At 45.7% G+C, this 22,161-nt stretch overlaps 1 protein-coding gene across 2 annotated transcripts in view; it reads left to right on the forward strand.

The window, feature by feature from the left end:
- Positions 1 to 10,980, forward strand: part of CALU (calumenin) — a 28,643-nt gene extending 17,663 nt beyond the window's left edge. For both annotated transcript variants that reach the window (XM_082256573.1, XM_082256572.1), the window contains exons 4-7: positions 4,101 to 4,267; positions 4,402 to 4,462; positions 4,597 to 4,796; positions 10,598 to 10,980. In XM_082256573.1, the coding sequence (XP_082112699.1) occupies positions 4,101 to 4,267; positions 4,402 to 4,462; positions 4,597 to 4,796; positions 10,598 to 10,702 (533 nt within the window). In that variant the 3' untranslated portion in view covers positions 10,703 to 10,980. The remainder of the gene's footprint in view (positions 1 to 4,100; positions 4,268 to 4,401; positions 4,463 to 4,596; positions 4,797 to 10,597) is intronic.
- Positions 10,981 to 22,161: the final 11,181 nt, after the last annotated feature.

Genomic DNA, 22,161 nt, shown 5'->3' on the forward strand with positions numbered 1-22,161 from the left:
ATTGTTATATACACTCTAGAAATCTGCTTTAAAATGCATAGACGTGTGTGGGGGAGCAGAGCAGGCCATTTTCTGAGTGTATAGGAGGAAGGTGGAGGTGGGGGAGTGCCACACTTCTGGAGAATTCTTCTGTACACACCATAGAGCTGTACATATACACATCTGCCTGAGACTTTCACTCTCTCCCTCCCTCTCTCCCCCTCCCCTCTCTTTCCTTCTCTCTCTCACCCCTCCCCTTTTTTCCCTTTTATTTCTTTCTTTCTTTTTTTTTTCTGGGCGCGGGGCAGATTTTTTTTAAAAAAACTGGCTCCTACTTTTTTAGCTGGCTCCTAGATTCAAAGAAAATTTGTCAACCCCTGATGTACTATATAGTATGCACTTAATACTTGGTCGGGGCTGCTTTTGCATGAATTACTGCATCAATGTGGCGTGGCATGGAGGCGATCAGCCTGTGGCACCGCTGAGTTATGGAAGCCCAGGTTGCTTTGATAGTGGCCTTCAGGTGAGTTTTCTGGCCAATCAAGCACACTGAATCCATGATCATTAAACCAGGTATTCGTACTTTTGGCAATGTGGGCAGGTGCCAAGGCCTGGAGCCACGTGGGGACCCATTTGGGGAGTCGCGTCATCTGCTGGTGTTGGTCCACTGAGCTTTATAAAGTTCAAAGTCAGCGCAGCCCTCTACCAGTACATTGTAGAGCACTTCATTATTCCCTCTGCTGACCAGCTTTATGGAGATGCTGATTTTTTTTAAATTTTCAAGCAGGACCTGGCACCTGCCCACACTGCTAAAAGTACCAATACCTGGTGTAATGATCATGGTATCACTGCTTGATTGGCCTGCAAACTCACCGGATCTAAACCCCATAGAGAATCTGTGGGGTATTGTCAAAAGGAAGATGAGATACCAGACTCAACAATGTAGATGAGCTGAAGGCCCCTGCCTAAGCAGCCTGGGCTTTCATAACCTCTCAGCAGTGCCACAGTATTTATGCATTAATGCAGAATTCATGCAAAAGGAGCCCCAACCAAGTATTGGGTGCATACTATACTGTACATGGACATACTTTCAGTAAGTCAACATTTATTTTAATTTTTTTTAAATCGGTTTTTATGTATTTTAATTTTCTGAGATTCACCAGCTGTAGGCCATAATCTAAATTAAAAAGAAAAAAATGCTTGAAATGTATCACTCTGTGTGTAACGCATCTATATAAAATTTGAGTTTCACGGTTTTTTAATTTAAATCAACTTTTTAATGATATATTCAAATTTATATAAAAATATATTTATTATGAGGTGTGTGTGTGTGTGTGTGTGTGTGTATATATATATATATATATATATATATATATATATATATATATATATATATATATATATATATATATATATAATTATTATTATTGCTGCTCCAAAAAAATTAAAGGAACACTTTTTTTTTTTTTTCTTTTGAGTATAGAATCAAGTCAGTTAAACTCCTGGGATATTCATCTGATCAGTAAGGTAGCAGAGAGGGTTGTTAATAGGTTTCAGCTGCTTTGGTGTTAATGAAATGAACAACCGGTGCAATAGAAAGGCAACAATGAGATGACCCCCAAAACAGGAAGGTTTTACAGGTGGAGGCCCAATTACTTTGTTCCCCCCCCCCCCCTTCCTACTCTTTTGACTGTTTTTTTAACTAGTTTTGCATTTGGCTAGGGTCATTGTCACTACTGGTAGCATAACTGAACTGTATAGAGGTTGCATAGGCAGTCCAACTCCTCCAGCCTGACGTCCTCTAGTGGGTCCTGTGCTCACTGCCCGGCACCATGGAGCTCCATTGGCATTTGCCTTTGAACACCAAAATTTGCAGGTCCACCACTGACCCCCTTTGCTTTTCACAGATGAGCAGGTTACCCTGAGCACATGTGACAGACCTGAAAGGGTCTGAAGAAGCCGGGGAGAACATTATACTGCCTGTGACATCGTTAAGCATTACTGGTTTGGTGGTGGATCGGTGATGGTCTGGGGAGGCATATCCATGGAGGGACTCGCAGACCTTTACAGGCTAGACAATGGCACCCTGACTCCCATTAGGTATCAGGATAAAATCCTTGGACCCATTGTCAGACCCTACGTTGGGTTCCTCCTAGTGCACGACAATGCCCATCCTCATGTTGTGAGAAGATGAAGGAATTGATACCATTGATCCTATAGAATACCTCTAGGACCTTATGTTTTGGTCTATCAAACACTGCCAGGTTGCACCTCTGCCTGTTCAGGAGCTCAGTAATGCCCTGGTCCAGATCTGGGTGGAAATACCCCAGGACACATTTGTTTTCTCATTGGGAGCATGCCCCAACATTGTCAGGCATGCATTTAAGCACGTGGGAGCCATACAAACTACTGCATACCATTCTGAGTTGCTGCAATGAAATTTCAGCAAAATGGACTAGTCTTTTGCATAATGACTTCAATTTGATTTTCGGGGGTGTCTTTGAATTCAGCCCTCCTGACAACACTTACCCAGTCAATATCAGTTAAGATATCCAGCATGATATTCTTACCCATTGGGATCTGTGGTGTTTTCAAAGTGTTCCTTTTTAATTTTTTTGAACAGTATAAATTATATAGAATTTTTTTTTTTCCACACATTCGCTGAACTCTGTGTATGGTTTAAATTGGGCTCTTTACACATTTATTTTTTAGAGAGAGGTTTATGGACTTTTATGTTCATAAACATGTGTTTGTGGTAATGGTGGATTTTTCATGTTTCCTCATTTTATTGCGTTTTTAATCACTTCTGGACCACCCCGGTATTTTTTATTTTTTTTTAAATGTTGGGTGGTTCGCATTGACATAAAAGTGGTTCTAGCAGCGGATTCAACATGGGATCATTTTTATGGGCAGCGGGAGAGGTGCCCACCCCCCTCCCGCCACTTCCTGGTAGTTTTTTTTTTTTTCCGTTTACTGGAGCCGTCGGTATCGGGGAAAGCGACACGACGACCCCCCCCATGCGGATGGGCAGGAAGTCAAGTGGTGGGCAAGATGGCCCCTACTCGACTCTATACCCTTGGAGGACTGGAGCGTTATCACTTATGCCCATCGGCCTTAAAGGGGCCAGTTTTTTTTTTTTTGTGCAATTGTGAGATCTGAGGTCTTTTTGACCACAGGTCTCACAATAAAGAGGACCTATTCTGCTTATTTCTATTACAAGGGATGTTTACATTCCTTGCAATAGGAATAAAAGTGATCAAAAATATTTTTTTTTTAAACGCAGTGTAAAAATAATAAAAAGGCATAAATAATATTTAAAGCGCCCCATCCCTCTGAGAGAGCACGCAGAAGCGAGCACATATGTAAACCGTGTTCAAACCACACATGTGAGGTATTGCTGCGATCGTTGGAGCGAGAGCAATAATTCTAGCCCTAGACCTCCTCTGTAACTCTAAACTGATAACCTGTAGACCTTTTTAAAGCATTGCCTATGGACATTTTAAAGTACCAAAGTTTGTTGCCATTCCACGAGCGTGTACGATTTTAAAGCATGACTTGTTATGTATCAGTTTATTTGGCATAACCTCTTTTAGATTATAGAAAAAGTATTGGGCTAACTATACTGTTTTTCCAATTTATTACTTACATTTTTTTTCTTTTTAAAAAAAAAAAAAAAATGCGTTTGTAAGATCGCTGCGTCAATACAGTGTGACATAAGTGTTGCAATGATCTCCATTTTATTCTCTAGGGTCTCTGCTTAAAAAAAAAAAAAAAAAGTTTGGGGGTTCAAAGTAGTTTTCTAGGAAAAAATACTAATTTTAACTTGTAAACACGTGTCAGAAATAGGCCTGGTCCTTAAGTGGTTATATTCTATCCTTTTTAGAATGGTAATGTACTATTTTACTATGTTCTATTAGTTTCTTCTTTGAGCCAGAGCTATATTTTGTTGTGCCATTTTTAGGTATTTATATGGCTGCTAATTTTAGAGGTTATAGACTTTTTTGGTTTGATAACTTACACAGAACGTATTGACAGTTGTACTTTTTGTGATTTATAAAGTCACCGACTAGCTCATGTTATCATTGCATTGAGCCATTAATTCTTGCCATTTCATGTTTTAGATGATCCTGATCCTGACAACAGTTTTAATTACAAACAGATGATGGTGAGGGATGAGCGACGTTTTAAAATGGCTGACAAGGATGGCGATCTGATTGCCACAAAAGAGGAATTCACAGCATTCCTGCACCCTGAAGAGTATGATTATATGAAAGATATTGTTGTGCTGGTGAGTTTACGGCCTAAATAGAAGAAAGTTTATATGATTGCTTTGTGCTGTAAACCACTTAGGCAGTCACCATATTGCTTAACCTGGTTAGTGAAAACATTTAGTTTATATCTCTTGTTTATCTCAATACACAGGAAACCATGGAAGATATTGATAAAAATGGAGATGGAGTGATTGATTTGGATGAGTACATAGGTTAGTCTCTATTAATGAGGGTTAATTGTCAAATTATCAATCTTATTTAACCTAATATGGAAAACAATATCTTTGGTTTCTGTGGGAAAATGTTGTCATGGGAGTTGACTTTTATTTACTCCTTTTCTGTCCAGGTGATATGTACAACCATGATGGTGATGCTGATGAGCCAGAGTGGGTGAAGACAGAGAGAGAACAGTTTGTTGAGTTCAGGGATAAGAATCGCGATGGCAAAATGGACAAAGAGGAGACCAAGGATTGGATCTTACCCTCTGACTATGACCATGCTGAGGCTGAAGCTCGCCATCTTGTTTATGAATCTGACCAAAACAAGGTAAACTCTGAGAGAGTTAATATGTTTTACTTACAGAAGGGGTAAGTGCCGGGTCACACTTGTGCGATGCGGGAAGGCTGCGAATTCGCAGCCTGTTCCCACATCGCAAACGCACATCTGGCAGTTCACACTGCCATATGCGATACGCTGGGGGTGTCAATGAAATGTTAACGACACCCCCAGTTTGATCGCATATCGCAGTGCGATCTGACAGTTCGCACAGGATCGGATCGCACAAGTGTGAACCACTGTGCGATCCGATCCTGATGCGGCTGAAAAAATGCCTCATGTGCGACTTTTGTGCGGGTGCAGTGCAAATTTTGCCATACAAGTGTATGGCTGAATTCGCACTGCACATCCGATCGCATGTAATGAAGGAGCAGTGCGCTCCGATATTACATGCGATTGCCGCACACGCGGAAGTGTGAACCGGCACTAAACCAGAATCTCCTATGGGATGGAGCCAGACTTTTTCAACAAAATAACTTTGTTTCTCTGTCGCTCATTGACAGACGTAGTCCTCGTTGATTAATAACAACTCGGGTTATACTGCCCTCTACAGGAGTAGGACTAGGCAGGAAAGAAAACGTTCTGGCCACACCCTAGGGGCAGTCCCAGAGGGTATATCCTCTCACTTCCTGCTACAGCAAATCAGTTTTTTTCTGTCTAGTTAGGAGTAAGGACCTAGATGCCTTGCTAGGATCTTCGGTCCTGGCAGGATTTTTTTTCTTAGAAAGATTTTTTAGACAGCTTTTTTTTCCAGTGTTCCTGTGAGATCTTCAAGCAAGAAAGCTGGAACTGGGCGACGGGCTGGATGTTGAGATCCAGTGGTCACCCCAGTTCAGCCTACGAGCGCGTGCAGGCCATAGCTCCGCGCTGGGTCGGCCGCAACATAGTCCCACTGGACGGGGACTGACCCTGCGAGTTAAACGTCTCGCTTAAACGCCAATGACCATGAGTCACGGCGTCCGTATTGGTCGACAGCCCTCCCACCCCGGTGGAGAGGGGTACTGTCAGGAGTTGGCGCCCGCCTGGTTCCGGTATGGTGAGTAGTATGTTCCCCCTTTTCCCCCTGACGGGTTTGTGGTGAACGCGGGCCCCTCTCTAAATGGTAAGGATGGGTCTCCCCTCTATCCTATAACATGTCACAGATCCCCCTATTTAGTGTGATTTTTGTGAACAAGAAACCAGGAGGCTTGGTTTGGGAGCTGACAATCTAATGTCATTTCAAAACTGTAAAGATGACTGAAGTCAGTGGCAGTACTAGAATATTACTGTGGTAGCATAAGGTATCCTACCTGTCAGAGGTGTTCACAGGGCGATGTCTATGCATGTATAACTGCAGTCCAGATCGCATTCCTCCAGCAAGGGCAGGCTGCCTTCCGACGGCCCACGGAGCGCATGCGGCCCGCCAGGGTCCGGTACCGCCGGCCAGGCTGATCACCATCCAGGGTGAAGTTTGGGGGGCCGATGCACTCCCGCAGGCCGCTAGGACGAATACAGCATCCCGCAGGCCGCTGCTAGGCCGCCGCCATTGTCTTGCAGAGCACACGAGGCCGCCATATTGGCGTAGCCTCGTGTCTCCAGCATGGGGGCGGCCATGTTTGAGGTGACCAAACACCTCGTGGAGCCAGAGGGAGGCGCCGGAAGGCGTGTTAAGGGGCGGAGCCGCCTCCTTTACCCAGGAAAAAGGGCCAAAGACTTCCTGTCTGTAACAGGACAGCACTGAGCAAGCTGAAGAAAACTTCTGTGCATCAGGGATGAGCCTTGGGGTCTCTCTCTCTGTGGGGTCCAAAAAGGCAGGTAACACTGAGGGGCGCTGTTGCGACTGGGGGATACAAAAAAAAAAAAAGTTTTTTACTTTGTCATTTTTTGTCGCTGGCAAATGTCTTGTATAATCATTGACCCTGCCGCATAGGCATCCCCACCTGATCCCCTCAAGGTGGCCGCAGGACCCTCCAGTACCCCACTTGTTTTTAATGCATTATCGGCAGTTTTGGAGTCTTTGGTATCCCGGGTGGAGGTGGCCTGTCAGGGGCGGGGGTCAAGAAGCGACCCCCGCCTACCCCTATTTTTTATCTGATACTTCAGATACGGATTCGGAGCTGGTCAATGCAGCTGCAGGTCCCTCTTATGGGGCTGTTGTCTCAGGTAATGTCTCCTCAGCAGTAAGGAGAACGTTTCTGCCTCCGCCATAGCACAAGAGTGGTGGATGCACTAGTTGTGTCCATCCGGGAAACCTTTAGTCTTGAGGTTACACCGGCAGAGGTAGCTGAGACTGAAATTCTTTTTTTGTACTTGTTAGCTTACCAAAAGGGCGAAGGATTTTCCTTTACCCAGATGGGGTCGTTTTGAAACGAACCCCTGTTACTTCCTAACGCATGGCTAGGCGCTATCCGTTTGAGGAATCCCTATTTAAAGGATAGACGGTACCACCTGCTGTCTTGCCACAGACTGTTAGGATAAAGAGGACCTCGTAACCAACGAGGACCTTCCCTTTCTGCTCATAAAGAGTTGTTTGTTCCGCGAGGGCAGGCGATAAGGCGAAACCCTCCAAAGCCCCTTCAGAGGGTTTTTCAGAGGGCGCTAGTCGGCTAAACAAAAAGTCCGGCTCAGCCAAGCCTGAAGAATACAGCCTGATGCGCACCCTACCCATCTCTGGGGTGGGGGGATGTCTTCACCGGTTTCCGGATCCATGGCTTGCCAGAACCCCGGACTAAGGGGTTCGCGAGGTCATACGGTCAGGATACAGGATCGAGTTTCGATCACTTCCACCGGTACGATTCTTCCCTTCTAACATTGAACGGTTTCAGGGGTTCTATTCGAACCTGTTCACAATGCCCAGGAAAGAGGGCAAGGTGTGTCCAATTCTGGACTTGGGGAAAGATGGAGTCCATCAGAACAGTGGTGGCCTCCCTGCATCAGGGGGAGTTCCTGGCGTCCATAGACATTTAGGATGCCTATCCTTATATCCCCATCATCGCAGGACATCAGCGTTTTCTTCGGTTTCCCAAAGATCATCCCTGGTTCCCACCAGGAGACTGAACTATCTGGGCCTAATGTTGGATACATCCTGGGCAAGAAAGTTTCTCCTTGCGGAGAAACTCCAGAAGGTTCAGTCAACGATTCGGATGTTGCTGTCCGTCAATTGGCTGGGACTGATGGTGGCCTTCTTAGAGGCAGTACCGTATACCTAGTCTCATACCCGAATTCTCCTGAAGGAGATTTTTTTCTAATGGAATCAGAATTCCGATTTCCTGGACAATCGGATCCAGTTGAGCGAGCGGACCAGGAAGTCTCCGATGCTCAACCAGGGGAAGTCATTCCTTCCGATAGCATCCAGGTTACCAATAGGGTATCGGAACTGAGAGCGATCAGATTTTGTCCGATTTACTGGACCGAGCAGCTCTAGAGCAGCCCGATTCGGATCCAATCGCACTATGCCACGGTCGTGACTTATGTCAAGAAAGGGGCACTTAAAGTGTCCTGGTGGCCATCGAAACGACTAGCATCTTTCATTGGATGGAACGGTTTGTTCCGGATCTCCCCGCAGTGTTCACTCCGGGGGTGGGAAATCGGCAGGCAGATTATTTCAGCCATCAGATTCTGGATCAAGGGGTATGGCCTCTTCATCCAGAGGTTTTTCACTAGCTGTCCCTTCATTGGGGCACCCCGGATGTGGATCTGTTGGCACCTTGGCTCAACAGGAAGGTGCGGAGGTTTGTAGCTCGCACCCGCGATCCTCTAGCGCAGAAACGCTGATCGCCCCGTGGGAGCAGTATCAGCTACGGCATGCCTTCCATCCTCTCAAGTTACTGCGGGAACTTCTTCGCAGGATAGAGGTGGAGGGAATTCCAGTTATTCTGGAAATTCCGGACTGACCTCGTTGAGCCTGGTACGCCGACTTGGTGAGGCTAGTCGCGGACGCTTCTTGGAGACTTCCTCTCAGGGAGGATTTGCGGTCTCGGGGACCGATCTGCCATCTTGCTTTACAATCGCTGGCTTAATGGCCTGGCCATTGAGACCCAGGTACTGAAGGACAAGGGAGTGTCAGCTTCAGTTATTCCTACCTCCTAGTTAAAGCAAGGAAAGCGACTTCCAGCACATGGAAGTCTTATATGGCGTGGTGTGAATCTTTTGGATTTCCCCCACATACCTATTCGGTGACCCGAATCTTGGTCTGTCTGCAACAAGGGGTTGAGCAGAAACTGTCCTTGAGCACTATCAAGGGTCAGGTTTCAGCGTTGGCAATCTTCTTTCAGAAACCTTTGGCTAATCATTCCTTGGTGCGGAATTTCATCCAGGGGGTGCGACATCTGGCTCCGCCAGTGCGTGCACTCTTACCGCCTGGGATCTTAATTTAGTGTGGTCGGTTCTTCAGAAACTTCTCTTTGAAGATATTAGGGAGATTCCCTTGCTTACATTATCCCAGAAGGTGGCCTTCATGGTGGCCATTACTTCTGCACGCAGGGTGTCAGAACTGGCCGCATTATCTTGACGTTCCCCATATCTGGTGGTTCATAGGGATAAGGTGGTTCTTCTTCCAGATCCATCCTTCCTTCCTAAAGTGGTTTTCAGAGTTTTCATCTGAATAAAAATATTGTTACCTTCCCCGTGTCCTAAGACTAGCCATCCTTGGGAGTTTGCATTACACTCCTTGGATGGGGTTCAGGATACACTTGACTACTACGAACTTGTTTTCGTAAGACGGACTCACTTTTTGTGATCACGGATAGCCCTTGAAGGGGGTTGCCTGTGTCTGCCGCGACCATATCTAGATGGACCAGTCAGACGGTGGTACAGGCTTATTCTATTAAGGGTCGGAATCCTCCGTTCCCTGTTAAGGCGCACTCTACTCGGGCGCCTAGTGTCTCCTGGGTCTTCCGCCATCAGGCGTCAGCGATCCAGGTTTTCAAGGCGATGACTTGATCGTCGGTTCATACCTTTACAACATTTTATAAAGTTGATGTGATGGCATCGTCAGATGCCTCTTTTGGCCACAAGGTTCTGCAGGCCGCAATCTGAGGAGACTGTTGGTCTACCTCAAGGGTTTGTTGGGTGTTTCACTTAGGTCTCATCTTTTTGCTCGATGAGTCCTTGATGCTTCTGGTTGGCTCCGGTTGGGCCTTCTGGATTTTGATTTCTGTTATCCCACCCCTCATTTGTGGTACTGCTTTGGGACGTCCCGAGTTGTTGTTAATCAACGAGGACTACGTCTGTCAATGAGCGACAGAGAAAAATGGATTTTTGTAAAATCTTACCGTAAAATCCTTTTCTCTTAAGCTCATTGACAGACATAGTACCCGCCCTTCTGTTTTTTGAGTTGGGTTAAATTCTCTAAACACTGCTTTGTGACATAACTGATTTGCTGTAGCAGGAAGTGAGAGGATATACCCTCTGGGACTGCCCCTAAGGTGTGGCCAGAACGTTTTCTTTCCTGTCTAGTCCTACTCCTGTAGAGGGCAGTATAACCCGAGTTGTTATTAATCAACGAGGACTACGTCTGTCAATGAGCTTAAGAGAAAAGGATTTTAAGGTAAGATTTTACAAAAATCCATTTTTTTACAGAGTTCTTCAATATAGAAGTAGGAGCATTGGATCTGAAATCATGCAGTTCTTGGGATTTCATGGCTCCCAGATAAAGTAGTTTATTTAACCCCCTAATGTCAGGTGTACTCGCAATTGGTAGCGCAGCAGCGAGCTTAAACACCAAGCTGTCCCTTGTTATAATGAAAAAGCTTAAGATTCATTGTAGCATACATTCTGATGACTTCCACTAAGAATATGTATTCTTTTCTCAGGATGGCAAGCTGACACGAGAAGAAATAGTTGATAAATATGACTTATTTGTGGGCAGTCAAGCTACAGACTTCGGGGAGGCATTGGTGAGACATGATGAGTTCTGAAGAAAATCAGTGATTCAGCGCTCACTCCTGAGCACAGGAGACTCCTCGCCCTTATCGAGGGCTTTGGAGGATGCATCCAGATTACAATGAACAAAAGTAATTTATTGCAGACTGACTTTTGAAACTTGGGAGAGAAGAAGATGCAAACCTAACTCTGATCACTCTTTGGAGACCACATAGACGTTACTCTGTAAATTAATATGCCACATAATGGCAACACTATTCGCTTTTTTTTTTTTTTTTTAACTCACTTTATTTTTATCCTGGGATATGTCTGCGGTGTTCGATGTTTAAGAATTGGAATCATTCCACACTACTGGCTATTGTTGTACTGTGGCTTTAATCTAGCCATGCTCCATCCCTGTCCTAGAAACCCACCAACAGTGCATGTTTTCCTTTTACCAGGTGGGGTGTACCTCTATTAAGTGGCAAACTGTATAAAGGACCACCCTAATTATTGCACCCCTGAGTCTGTAGAGGGAAATTAAAATGTGCACTGTTAGGAAGTCTAGAAGACCAGAGTTAAGAAGTACTGTCCTAATTTAATCTACGTGTATAAAGAACAGACAGTATGTGCTAGGGTCCCATGGCATAGACTTGTATAAAACTTGTTAAAATTGCATAAAAACAAACATTCAAAGAACAAATTTATGTGGAATTTTCTAACAGTTTAAAGTTACGTAAGTTCATTACGTTTTTCACACTTTCTTTTTTTTTTTTTTTTTTTTTTTTTTTTTTTTAATTGCGATTGTGACAGATCCCAGGGCCTTATTTTTGTAAATTTATAGTAATTCTTTTCTTGATCTTTACTCTTACGAGTATTCTAGGTTTTAAATAGTCTGTTAAAGGTCAATTTGCTGCCTATTTTTTATATTTAATGTTATTGAATTGCCTATAACATACATTAATGGTTACAGTCCTGTAACAAATTCAGTATTGGTCCTTTTGTTCATTTCATAAATGATTCCCTTTTAACCTATGCATAGTACTGATTTCATAAGGACTATGACAGGAAATCGGTTAAATGGTGAATGAGTCCAGTGAATGAACAGGATAACCACAATCATTTTTAGTTCTCCCCAAATTTTGTATGCATTTATTGATGAGTTATTATACAGTCCACTCAGCTGATGCCAGTGTTATTTCTGAGGAAAGTTAAATCATCTTGTATCAGCTGCTTTTGTTTTATTGATCACATTTATTTATATTAGCACTTGAGAATTGAAAGCAAACAAGAATTTACCATATTTTTAACTATACAAAACAAATGGCTCAAATCAAAGCTTTCATCTTTTTTTCCAAACGTTCTAAATGCTTTTTTATAGTGTGGTATGGATATTTTGATATTTAAGGCTCCTCTACATAAATGCCTGGCTGCAGGGCTGGTCAAGGTGGAATAGATGGGTATGAAATGCCCTTTATTGCAGCTGGCACATCATGACCCATTTTTTTTTTTTTGTCAACGTCCTTAATCCACTCAAGGAGCCAGCAGAACATTTTAAATTTACATTTTGTCCATCTCTACATGTTTGCCTATTGTGTATTTTCTAAAGGAAAGCAACATGTAAATTTTAAAGTATTAACACCTAGTTCAGATAAGAACACATGATAGAATACACTAGTATCACAGCATGTTGGTCTTAAATATACGTTCAGATATGAACAGGGAAGAGGCTTGTCCCTTTGTGTTTTCGGCATGATTTTCTCACCACTTTATACTATAGTTATGTGCTAAAGATGAGTTGTACTTTTTGTTATAAAGAGTGTAAAACAACCATTCACTTTTGCAGTTTATCACAATTCAACTTATTCTAATTCTAAACTTCATGCTGTCATCGGTGCTAAAACACAACTGATTCGTACATTGACCTGCAATTAAAGTGATTTCAGATATTGTTTTGTATTTGTTTTGTGTACTATGCTGTAAATTTAGTTTGTGCTGCAACCACTGGTGAAGTAAAATAAGGCAGACCACAAGGTAAGTCTTCTATGCGGTGGATGGAGATGCGTTCCAACAGTTGCCCATAGATATGTTTCTCTTTAGTTCTTGACAGAAACAGCGCCTGATCTTCTTAACCATTGGGTTATACTGCCCCCTACAGGAGTAAGACACTAGGCAGAAAAAGTCTAGCTACACCTATGGGTAATCCCAGGGGGTATACTCCCTCTCTCTGCTAAAGGTACTTATTTTCTGCCTTCTCAGGAGTGAGGACCTAGTTCCTTGCTGGGATGTCTGGTCATGACAAAATTGTTTTCTTTTAGATAGATTTTTTTTTTCTCCTGGTTTTCTTGTGAGATCTTCTTGTGAGATCTACAATCGGCTGCCGGAAATGGGACAGGCTGGATAATCTAGATCTGGCCCAGTCTGGCCAGCGAGCGCACGCAGACCTCAGCCCGAACTAGGTCGGCCGCAAAATAGCCCCTCCAGATGGTGGCTGGCCTGCAAGTTAAAGCCGTGCGAGGTCCCATACTACCGGGTCTCGGCCCGAGTCACAGCCTTCCTCCTGGCCGACAGCCCCCCATTTAGATAGTGAGGGGTTCTGTCTGGAGCGGTGCCCACTTGGTTCCTGATATGGTGAGTAGCTATCCCCCCCTCTCACACTGGAGGGTATTGGGGTGGACACTGGGCTCCTCCCAAAGGTCGGTCGAACCCACCGATTCCCCTCCTTTCCATTGGGCACCCCCCTCACCTGTCCCCCCCCCCCCCCCCACAGCTGGGGCTGTGTGGGTGGTCTGGTACACGATCGGCTGTACGGGGGGGGGGGGGGGATGTGGTTGTACCTAGTAGGGGCTCCTGGCAGGGCCGCCCACCCTCTTGCCTGTGCCCGTCCTGAGGCCTAAGGGGTCCCTGGGAACCTTGTGGTGCCTCCATTTTCTTGTAGCCTTTGTGCTGCAATGCACAGTGGCCATGTTTGTGTAGTCCGGCGGCCATTTTGCTGTGGTTTGCCATAGAAAACAGTGGTGGTCATGACAGTGGAGCCCTATGGGCGGCGATTTTTCAGCAGTGGGAGCCCGTCCTCATCCCCTGGTGCCAGTGACTCCTGAATCCTTTCCTCATTGGCGTATGTGCAGTGCAGATTCTCCCTCCTGGTGGCTGCAGGTGCCTGGTTTTTGTGGGATGGCGAGTCCGGTGGGGGTCCTCTACCTCTGCTGAGGATTAATTTGGGCTCTGTGACTGGCAAACAGGTGTGCTGCCAGAGAGGTGGGGGTGTCCCTTTAGTAGTGTTACACTTTTTTGTGGGGTCCCCCTGGTGACTCATGGAGTCTTTAAGAGCACATCTTGCCACCTGATCCCCCTCTGAGGCCGTGGGGTCCTCCAGGTCCCAACCATCCATCGACTCACTGACAGCGGTCCTGGAGTCCTTTGTGTCCCAGATAGAGTTGGCTTTTGGGCCACAGGCTAGCAAAAAAGTGACCAAACCACCCCCCCCCCCCTCCTGCCTTTCCCTGCCTAATCTGTCCCCTCAGATCCTGAATATGATTTGGCCTTGCGGAAGTGGGTCACCCTGCATGGGTTTGCGACCACGCGCCCTGAATCCTTAGATAGCGAAGAGGATTCCTCCACTTCTGCAAGCGCCCAGGAAAGGGCGCTAGGGGACGCACTGATTGTATCTGTGCATGAGACCCTAAAGATGGAGGACGCAGCTGCGACAGAGGCGCGGGTCCCCTTTGGCACTCGCAAGCCATCCTGAGCAGCAAAGGTGTTTCCTTTCCCCTGCCTATTTTGACAGAATTGTCACTACAGCGTGGGGATGACCAAAGCGTCCCTTGGGGTCCCTAATCGCTAGGCGATACCCCTTTAAAAAGCCCCTCCTTAAGTAGTGGACTGTAACATGGGTGGTGAACCTTCCAGTTTCTAGCTTAAGCAAGGCAACCATGATTCTGGTTGAAGAGTCCCTGGCCTTGAAGGACCCAGCTGCCAGGAAGGCGGAGGCTGTGGACCGCGATATGTACGCCCTGGCTGGTTCGGCACTGAAGCTGATCTTCACCATTGCCCTGGTGTCGCAGACTCTGACCGAATGGGCTAAGCTGTTGCGCCGTGACCTGGAGAAAGCGCAGACCCCCCCCCCCCCATCCAGGGGCTGCAGTTTATCTGTGATGCCTCTTTGGATGCAGCTCCCCTAATGTGCCAATATATAGCGAATCCAAAAGAACCGCGCAAATCTTCAGTGTGACATCCACCTATTGGTGTACAAGCCTCTCACCTTACTGCTGTAAGGTATCAGCATATGGGATAATACTTGGCTGTGGATGATCTCCTATATATATTCAGAGTATATTTTTGTTCCTTTTGGGATGTCTCTTTAGTCTTTTATATGCTTTTAAAATTGGTTTATTTATAAACAAAGTAACACAACCCCTTTTGAAATAAGCAGACAGGCAAAACATCCACGAGCACCAAGGTCGTATGTGACTCTCTAACGGTAGATCGAGGCCCGTGTTACTTTGTTTAGAAATAAACCAATTTTAAACACATACTACACCATGGAGTTCTTCTATTTACTATTTTGGAGCATATAAAAGACTATCTTTATCCCATATGATGTTCCCTTACACCAGTAAGGTGAGCGGTTTGTACACCCATAGGTGGATGTCACACTGAAGATTTACATGGTTCTTTTTGAATTCACTATATATTGGCACAATAGTTGCAGTTTGCACTCAGTGCGTTGACACTTTAAAGACTGTCACATTCATCTATGCATTTGTGTTATTTCCACGTTTATTTATTGAATGGGCATTTTTGTTTATGTATACAAACTTTGCAATTTATTTGTATCCTGATCCCACTTCAGTCATCAAGCTTGGTTATATTCATTTGATGCTTTATTCATTTTCCACAGTTTTAAGTTGATTATTATATTTACACCTTTTTTAAAGCCACCCTGCAGCGCAACATTTATTTTTTTGCTTTTATTCCATCCATGAGCTAGGGTTTTGCTAAGTTTGTTTGCCAGCTCCTTACATTACATTCCATATTCCTTGTGAAAATAGCGCAAAGGTTTTACACTACTTTTATTCCCCTAGTGACTCAGCGCTGTTTCGACAGTGGTCCTTCGGCGTGTTTCGACAGCAGTCCTTTTGGCTTGAATGCTGGTCTGCGGACCAGACTTCTAAAAAGGCTTTGACTGATCTTCCTGTTTAAGAAGATCGCTTGTTTGGTGTTACCCTGGATGACATCATTAAAGGTCTCACTGGGGGGGAAGGGTACCCTTCTTCCACAGGCTGTTAAGGGCAAGGATCCTCGTCATAGACGTGGGCCCTCCTTCTCGGCTCATAAGAAGTTTTTTTTCGTCCCTCAGGGTTGACTGACAAGGGATTGAAGCCCTTCAGGGCCTCCTCTGGAGGGTCCAAGCGAACGTGGTCTGGCAAGTCAAGAGCAGGCTTCTCCAGACCGAGGACTAGGCCCCCTTCAGCTTGAAGCTGTGCCCTCACCCATATCTGGGGTGGGAGGGATGTCTTCGCTGGTTTCCAGACCCATGGACTTCCCTGGCACAAGACAAATGGGTCCACAAATTCATATGGCCTGGCTAAAAGATCGAGTTTCGTTCTTACCCTCCGGAAAGGTTTTTTCCTTCCAACATGCGACTGTCCCCAGCCCGCTTACAGTCTATCTTTGGGGTGGTGCAAGACCTTTTACTTCAAGGGGTAATTGTCCCTGTTCCGACTTTGGAATGTTTTCAGGGGTTTTAGTCAAACCGGTTTACTTTCCCAAGAAAGGAAGGCAAGGTGCATCCAATACTGGACCTCAAGGTGTTGAACTATTTGTGTAGGTGCAGAAGCTGACTGGAGTCTGCATGCTGGTTTCCCTGCATCAGGAGGATTTTCTTGCCTCCATCAACATCAAACACGCTTACCGTCCCATTCCAATATGTGTCGGTCACCAGCACTTCCTCTGCTTTGCCGTGGGAGAGGAGTATTATCAGTTAGTGTCGTTACCCTTTGGTCTCTCATCCCGCTCATCGGGTCTTCATGAAGTGTTGGACCGGGTGCTAGCATTGTTACATCAGCAGGGGATCACGGTCCTGGGCTACTTGAACGACTACCTTCTGCGAGCAGTGTCTCCAAATGCTCTGGTGGAAAACCTGGAGATCTCCAAAAGGACCCTGAGGAAGTTTGGCTGGATTCTGAATCTTCAGAAGTCTGCCTTGGTTCCTTCCACAAAACTAGACTATCTGGGTTTGACTCTGGGCTTGGCCTTAGCCAGAGTACTCCTTCCTCTGGATAAACTGCAGGCTGCAATGCGCCTCCTGCTGTCCAGCAGATGGTCATTCCTCCGGACTTGCATGCGAGTGCTGGACCTGATGATGTCTACCTTCGAAGCGGTCCCGTTTGCACGGTTCCATACGAGGTCCCTCTAAGGGAGCCTCTGATCAAATGGGACAAGACTCTGCAGTCTCTGGACAACCAAATGCAGCTGAGCCGGGGTGCAAAAGGGTCCCTGATCCTGGTGGCTTTGGTCGAAGGCCAAATCCTTCCCCTTGTATTGGATGGTGGTCACTACGGATGTCAGCCTGTTGGGGTGGGGAGGCGTTCTTGACAAATTCTGCTCGGGGGGGGGGGGGTCTGAACCCTGAAAGAGTCCAGACTACCAATTTTTAATATCCTGGAGCTCTGAGCGATCAGATTGTGCCTGGGACATTGGATGGATCATCTCCAAGGATGTCCCGTGCGCATTCAATTGGACAATGCCACAGCCCTGGCTTATGTAAATCACCAAGGCGGCACAAGAAGTGTCCTGGTGGCTCTGGAGGTAGCCAGCATTCTCAGGTGGGCAGAACGTTCGTTCCAGCCCTTTCCGCCATTTCTGGAGTGGAAAACTGGCAGGCGGGATTACCTCAGTCGGCAGGCGTTGGACCAGGGGAAAGATCTCTTCATCGGGAGGGGTTTCATCAGTTGTGTCTCCAGTGGGGCATCTCTGAGGTGGATCTGTTGGTGCCTTGTCGCAACAGAAAGGTGCAGAGGTTCGTGGCACTGTCACAAGATCCTCTAGTGGATGCCACAGATGCGCTGGTGGCCCAATGGGCTCTGTATCATCTGAATTACGCCTTCCCTCATCTCAAGCTTCTGCCCAGACTTCTACGCAGGATCGAGGCAGAAAGAATTCCGGTCATTTTAGTGGCCCCGGACTGACCTCGTTGGGCTTGGTACGCCGATCTGATGCAGCTGGTCCCCAACATTCTTTGGAAGCTTCCTCTCGGGGAGCATCTGCTGCCTTAAGGGCTAATCTTCCACCCTGCTTTACAGTCCCTGTCATTGACAGCTTGGCTGTTTGAAAGCCAGGTATTGCAGGATAGGGGTTGGTCTGAATCTGTGATTCCAACAATGTTAAAAAGTTAGGAAATCTACTCTTAATAAGATCTACCATTGTACGTGGAAGACTTACATTGCGTGGTGTAATTCTCTTGGGGTTCATCCTCGCTCCTCTGTGGTTCGGATCTTGACCTTCCTTCACAGGGGTTGAACAGAAATTGGCCTTGACTACCATCAAAGGCCAGGTGTCTGCTTTGGTGGTCTTCTTTCAACGACCCTTGGTCACACACTCCCTTGTGCATACCTTTCTTCAGGTTGTTCGCCATTTGGTTCCTCCAGTGCAGTCTCTGTTGCCACCTTGGGACCTCAATCTGGTGCTTTCGGTCCTCCAGAAGTTTACCTTTTGAGATTCTTTGGGCGATTCCCTTGTTTACGCTGTTTCAGAAGGTGGGAATTGAAGACATTGTCTTCACTGGCGGCATTATCCTGTCGTTCACCTTACTTGGTTGTTCACAGAGATGAGGTGGTTTTTTGCCCCTGTCTGTCATTCCTTCCAAAGGTTGTCTCGGATTTCTATTTGAATGAAGACATTGTCTTCCCTGTGTTCCAGACCAAAATATCCTACGGAAATTGCCTTGCATGTGGTTTGGGCAATTAGGGTGTACCTGGCAGCTATGGAGTCTTTTAGGAAGTCAGACTCTCTATATGTGCTTAACCACTTTACCCCTGAGCCTATTTCGGACACTTTTTTTGTTCACAAGTTAAAACCAGTATTTTTTCCTAGAAAACTACTTAGAACCCCCAAACATTATATATTTTTTTTAGCAAAGACTCTGGAGAATAAAATGTCGGTCATTGCAAAATTCTTTGTCACGCGGTATTTGCGCAGCGGTCTTTAAAACGCCATTTTTTTGGGAAAAATTTTGAAAAATCACATTAGCCCATTTTTTTGTATATTGTGAAAGATGTCACGCCGAGTAAATAGATACCCAACATGTTACGGTTTAAAATTGCGCCCCCCCCGTGGGCTGGCGACAAACTACGGTCAATAGAGATCTCAATCTGCGACGCTTTAAATTTATATAACGGTTACCAGTTTAGAGTTAGAGTGTAGCTCTTTTTTTTAAAATTATTGCCCACGCTCTGGCGATTTCCCTCACGTGTGGTTTGAACAGCGATTTAATTCGCGGCTCGACTTGCGTATACGTTTGTTTGTTTTTTTTGTGCGCGAGCTGACGGGGGCGGCTACATTTTTTTTTTTTTTTTTTTTTTACCTATTTTTTTCTTTTTTTTTTTTTAACTTTATTACAGGTTTTTAAAAAAAAAAAAAAAATCTGATCACTTTTATTGCTGTCACATCCCTTGTGACACCAACATGTAGTGACAGGTACACTTTATGGAGGGATCGAGGGTCTAAAAGACCCTAGACCCCTCCACTACACTTCCCTGTATGCAAAACGCCGAAAACGGCATTTTTGCATACAGCCGTTTTTCAAATCTGCCGCCTTTTGCAGCACAGTAACCCGGAAGTGACGTCATGGACGCCGCCTCCGCGTTACGTCATCGGAGACCCGATCGATGCCGTTTCCGGCATTCATCGGGACTCCATCCAGCCAGCGGACGTGCCGGCTGGGTGCTCGGGGCTCCCGGTGGGACGGGAGCCCCGAGCAAAGCCACGGAAGGCGGCGGGAGGGGGGGGGACGTCCCCTCCCGCCCCCCCTGGGTAACGATCGAGCGGCTCCCGAGCCGCATCGGTCGTTACCGACGGAAAGCCGACCGTCTGCTTCAAACAACGGTACCGGGATGATGCCTCTAGCTAGAGGCATCATCCCGGTATAACCACTCAGTCAGCCGACGTAGGTCTACATGGCTAGACGTTAAGTGGTTAAGGATGGGTCTCGGACAGGGTTGTCCGTTTTTTCTCTGCGACCATTTCCAGATGGATCAGACAGACGCTGATTCAGGCCTATTCCCTCAGGGGTCAGGTTCCTGCTTTTCCCTGTCAAGGCACACTCTACTCGGGCTCTTAGGCCCCTTTCACACTACGTCAGTTGTCGTCCGTTTTTCGTCAGTTGTCGTCCGTTTTTCGTCAGTTGTCGTCCGTTTTTCGTCAGTTGTCGTCCGTTTTTCGTCAGTTGTCGTCCGTTTTTCGTCAGTTGTCGTCCGTTTTTCGTCAGTTGTCGTCCGTTTTTCGTCAGTTGTCGTCCGTTTTTCGTCAGTTGTCGTCCGTTTTTCGTCAGTTGTCGTCCGTTTTTACATAGAGATGCATTGATGTCTGTTTTTCATCCGTCAACGGATGGATGAAAAACTGACAAACTGACAGCGTGTGTGAAAGGGGCCTATGTGTTTCCTGGGCCTTCTGTCATCAGGGCGTGAGTGATGCAGGTTTGCAAGCTGGCCACCTGGTCATCAGTGCACACTTTTACAAAGTTCTATAAAGTGGATGTGTTGGCATCTGCAGATCCCTTTTTTGGCCACAAGGTTTTGCAGGCTGCTAATTTTAGAGGATTTGTTCCTCTTTGTGGGTGTTTTTTTTTTTTGTTTTGTTTTGTTTTTCCAGGTGTCTGTCAATGAACAAAAGAGAAAATTGATTTTTTGACTGGCCGTAAAAATCCATTTCTCTGAGGTTCATTTACAGACACAGCCCATACCCCTCTGTGGAGTTATATTTTTTTCTGACACTGCTTGTAACAAAACTGAGTACTGTACCTATAGCACGGAGAGGGAGTATACCCCTTGGGACTGCCCATAGGTGTAGCCTAGTGTCCTACTCCTGTAGGGGGCAATATAATGCAATGGTTAGGAATATCAGGAGCTGTGTCTGTCAATGAACGTCAGAGAAATGGATTTTACGGCAAGTCAAAAATCCAATTTTTTGAGTTTTGCTTGTAAGCTATGTTATTTTTATTTTATTTTTTAAATCCCACAAATGGTATTTTAAGTGCTGAACTCCAGACAAATTTATAAATGCACAGCTGAAAAACCTACATTCTAACAGTTTATCTGTATTTTGCTACTATTGTGATTAACGCAACCCATCACACTATATAGCTATCCCCCCCATTAAACTTTAGTAATACAGATTAATTGTCTCCATGCCTTCAGTCCATTCATTGGACAATAGGGCCATGCTCATACAAATGCAAAAAAGTATGTGTGCTAGACATTTTAAACACCTACCCATGCTTACAAAGGTGAATTGAACTGCACAGCTCCACATGGACCCGAATGAATGTACCATGTACCTTTTGGACATATGCTGCCTTATTTACTTTACTTTCTTCCCCACTAGGAAAGAAATACTAGTGGGTGATTGATACTGTCCTGCATCTACTGCATGAATGGAAACAGCTTAGTGTGCATTCTCCACATTAGAATATCCCTGTGCCTTCCTCTCTTGTATTTGAGTGTCCTAATGCTAGAGTGACTGCATTGTGCAATATAGAAAATAATTGACTTACTGAGCTGGAGCTCCTTGCAACTCTCACACAAGGATTGCAAACAAAGACAGTATCCACCAAAAAAAAAAAATGCTCAAAATACCTTTATTTAAAAAATATCAGATTAATGCTGCCTTTATCTTGTGTTCCCTACACATACCCTGAGGGGTTTTTTTTTTTCTTTTCAAATGCAGGTTGCCTGACTTTCTCTAGCTTCAATATTTGAGTCACTGACTTGGGGCAAGCATGCAGTCTGAGGAAAATCTGAATTTCTGACCTAGCTACATGTTCTGGGTCAATATTAAGCCCCGGTTCACACTTGTGCGTGTGCGGGGTTCGCATGTAATGTCGGAGCGCACTGCTCTGACATTACATGCGATCGGCTGTGCGGTGCAAGTTTAGCCATACAGTATGTATGGCTAAATTCGCGCCGCAGCAAACACGCACAGGGACCCTTTTTGGCAGCCGCATCAGGATCGGATCGCACAGCGGTTCACACTTGTGCGATCCGATCCTGTGCGAACTGCAAGATCGCACTGCGATATGCGATCAAACTGGGGGTGTCGTTAACAATACATTGACACCCCCAGCGTATCGCATATGGCAGTGTGAACTGCCGGGGGTGCGTTTGCGATGCGGGAACAGGCTGCGGATTCGCAGCCTTCCCGCATCGCATAAATGTGAACCGAGGCTAAAAGGTTTGGATCAACAATAACCGTGTGTTACCCAGCCACTTCTCTTTGTTTCTACTGCACCTGCTGTGTT

This window comes from Pelophylax lessonae, assembly GCF_965119305.1.
Source record: "Pelophylax lessonae genome assembly, chromosome: 4".
Classification (NCBI taxonomy): Eukaryota; Metazoa; Chordata; class Amphibia; order Anura; family Ranidae; genus Pelophylax; species Pelophylax lessonae.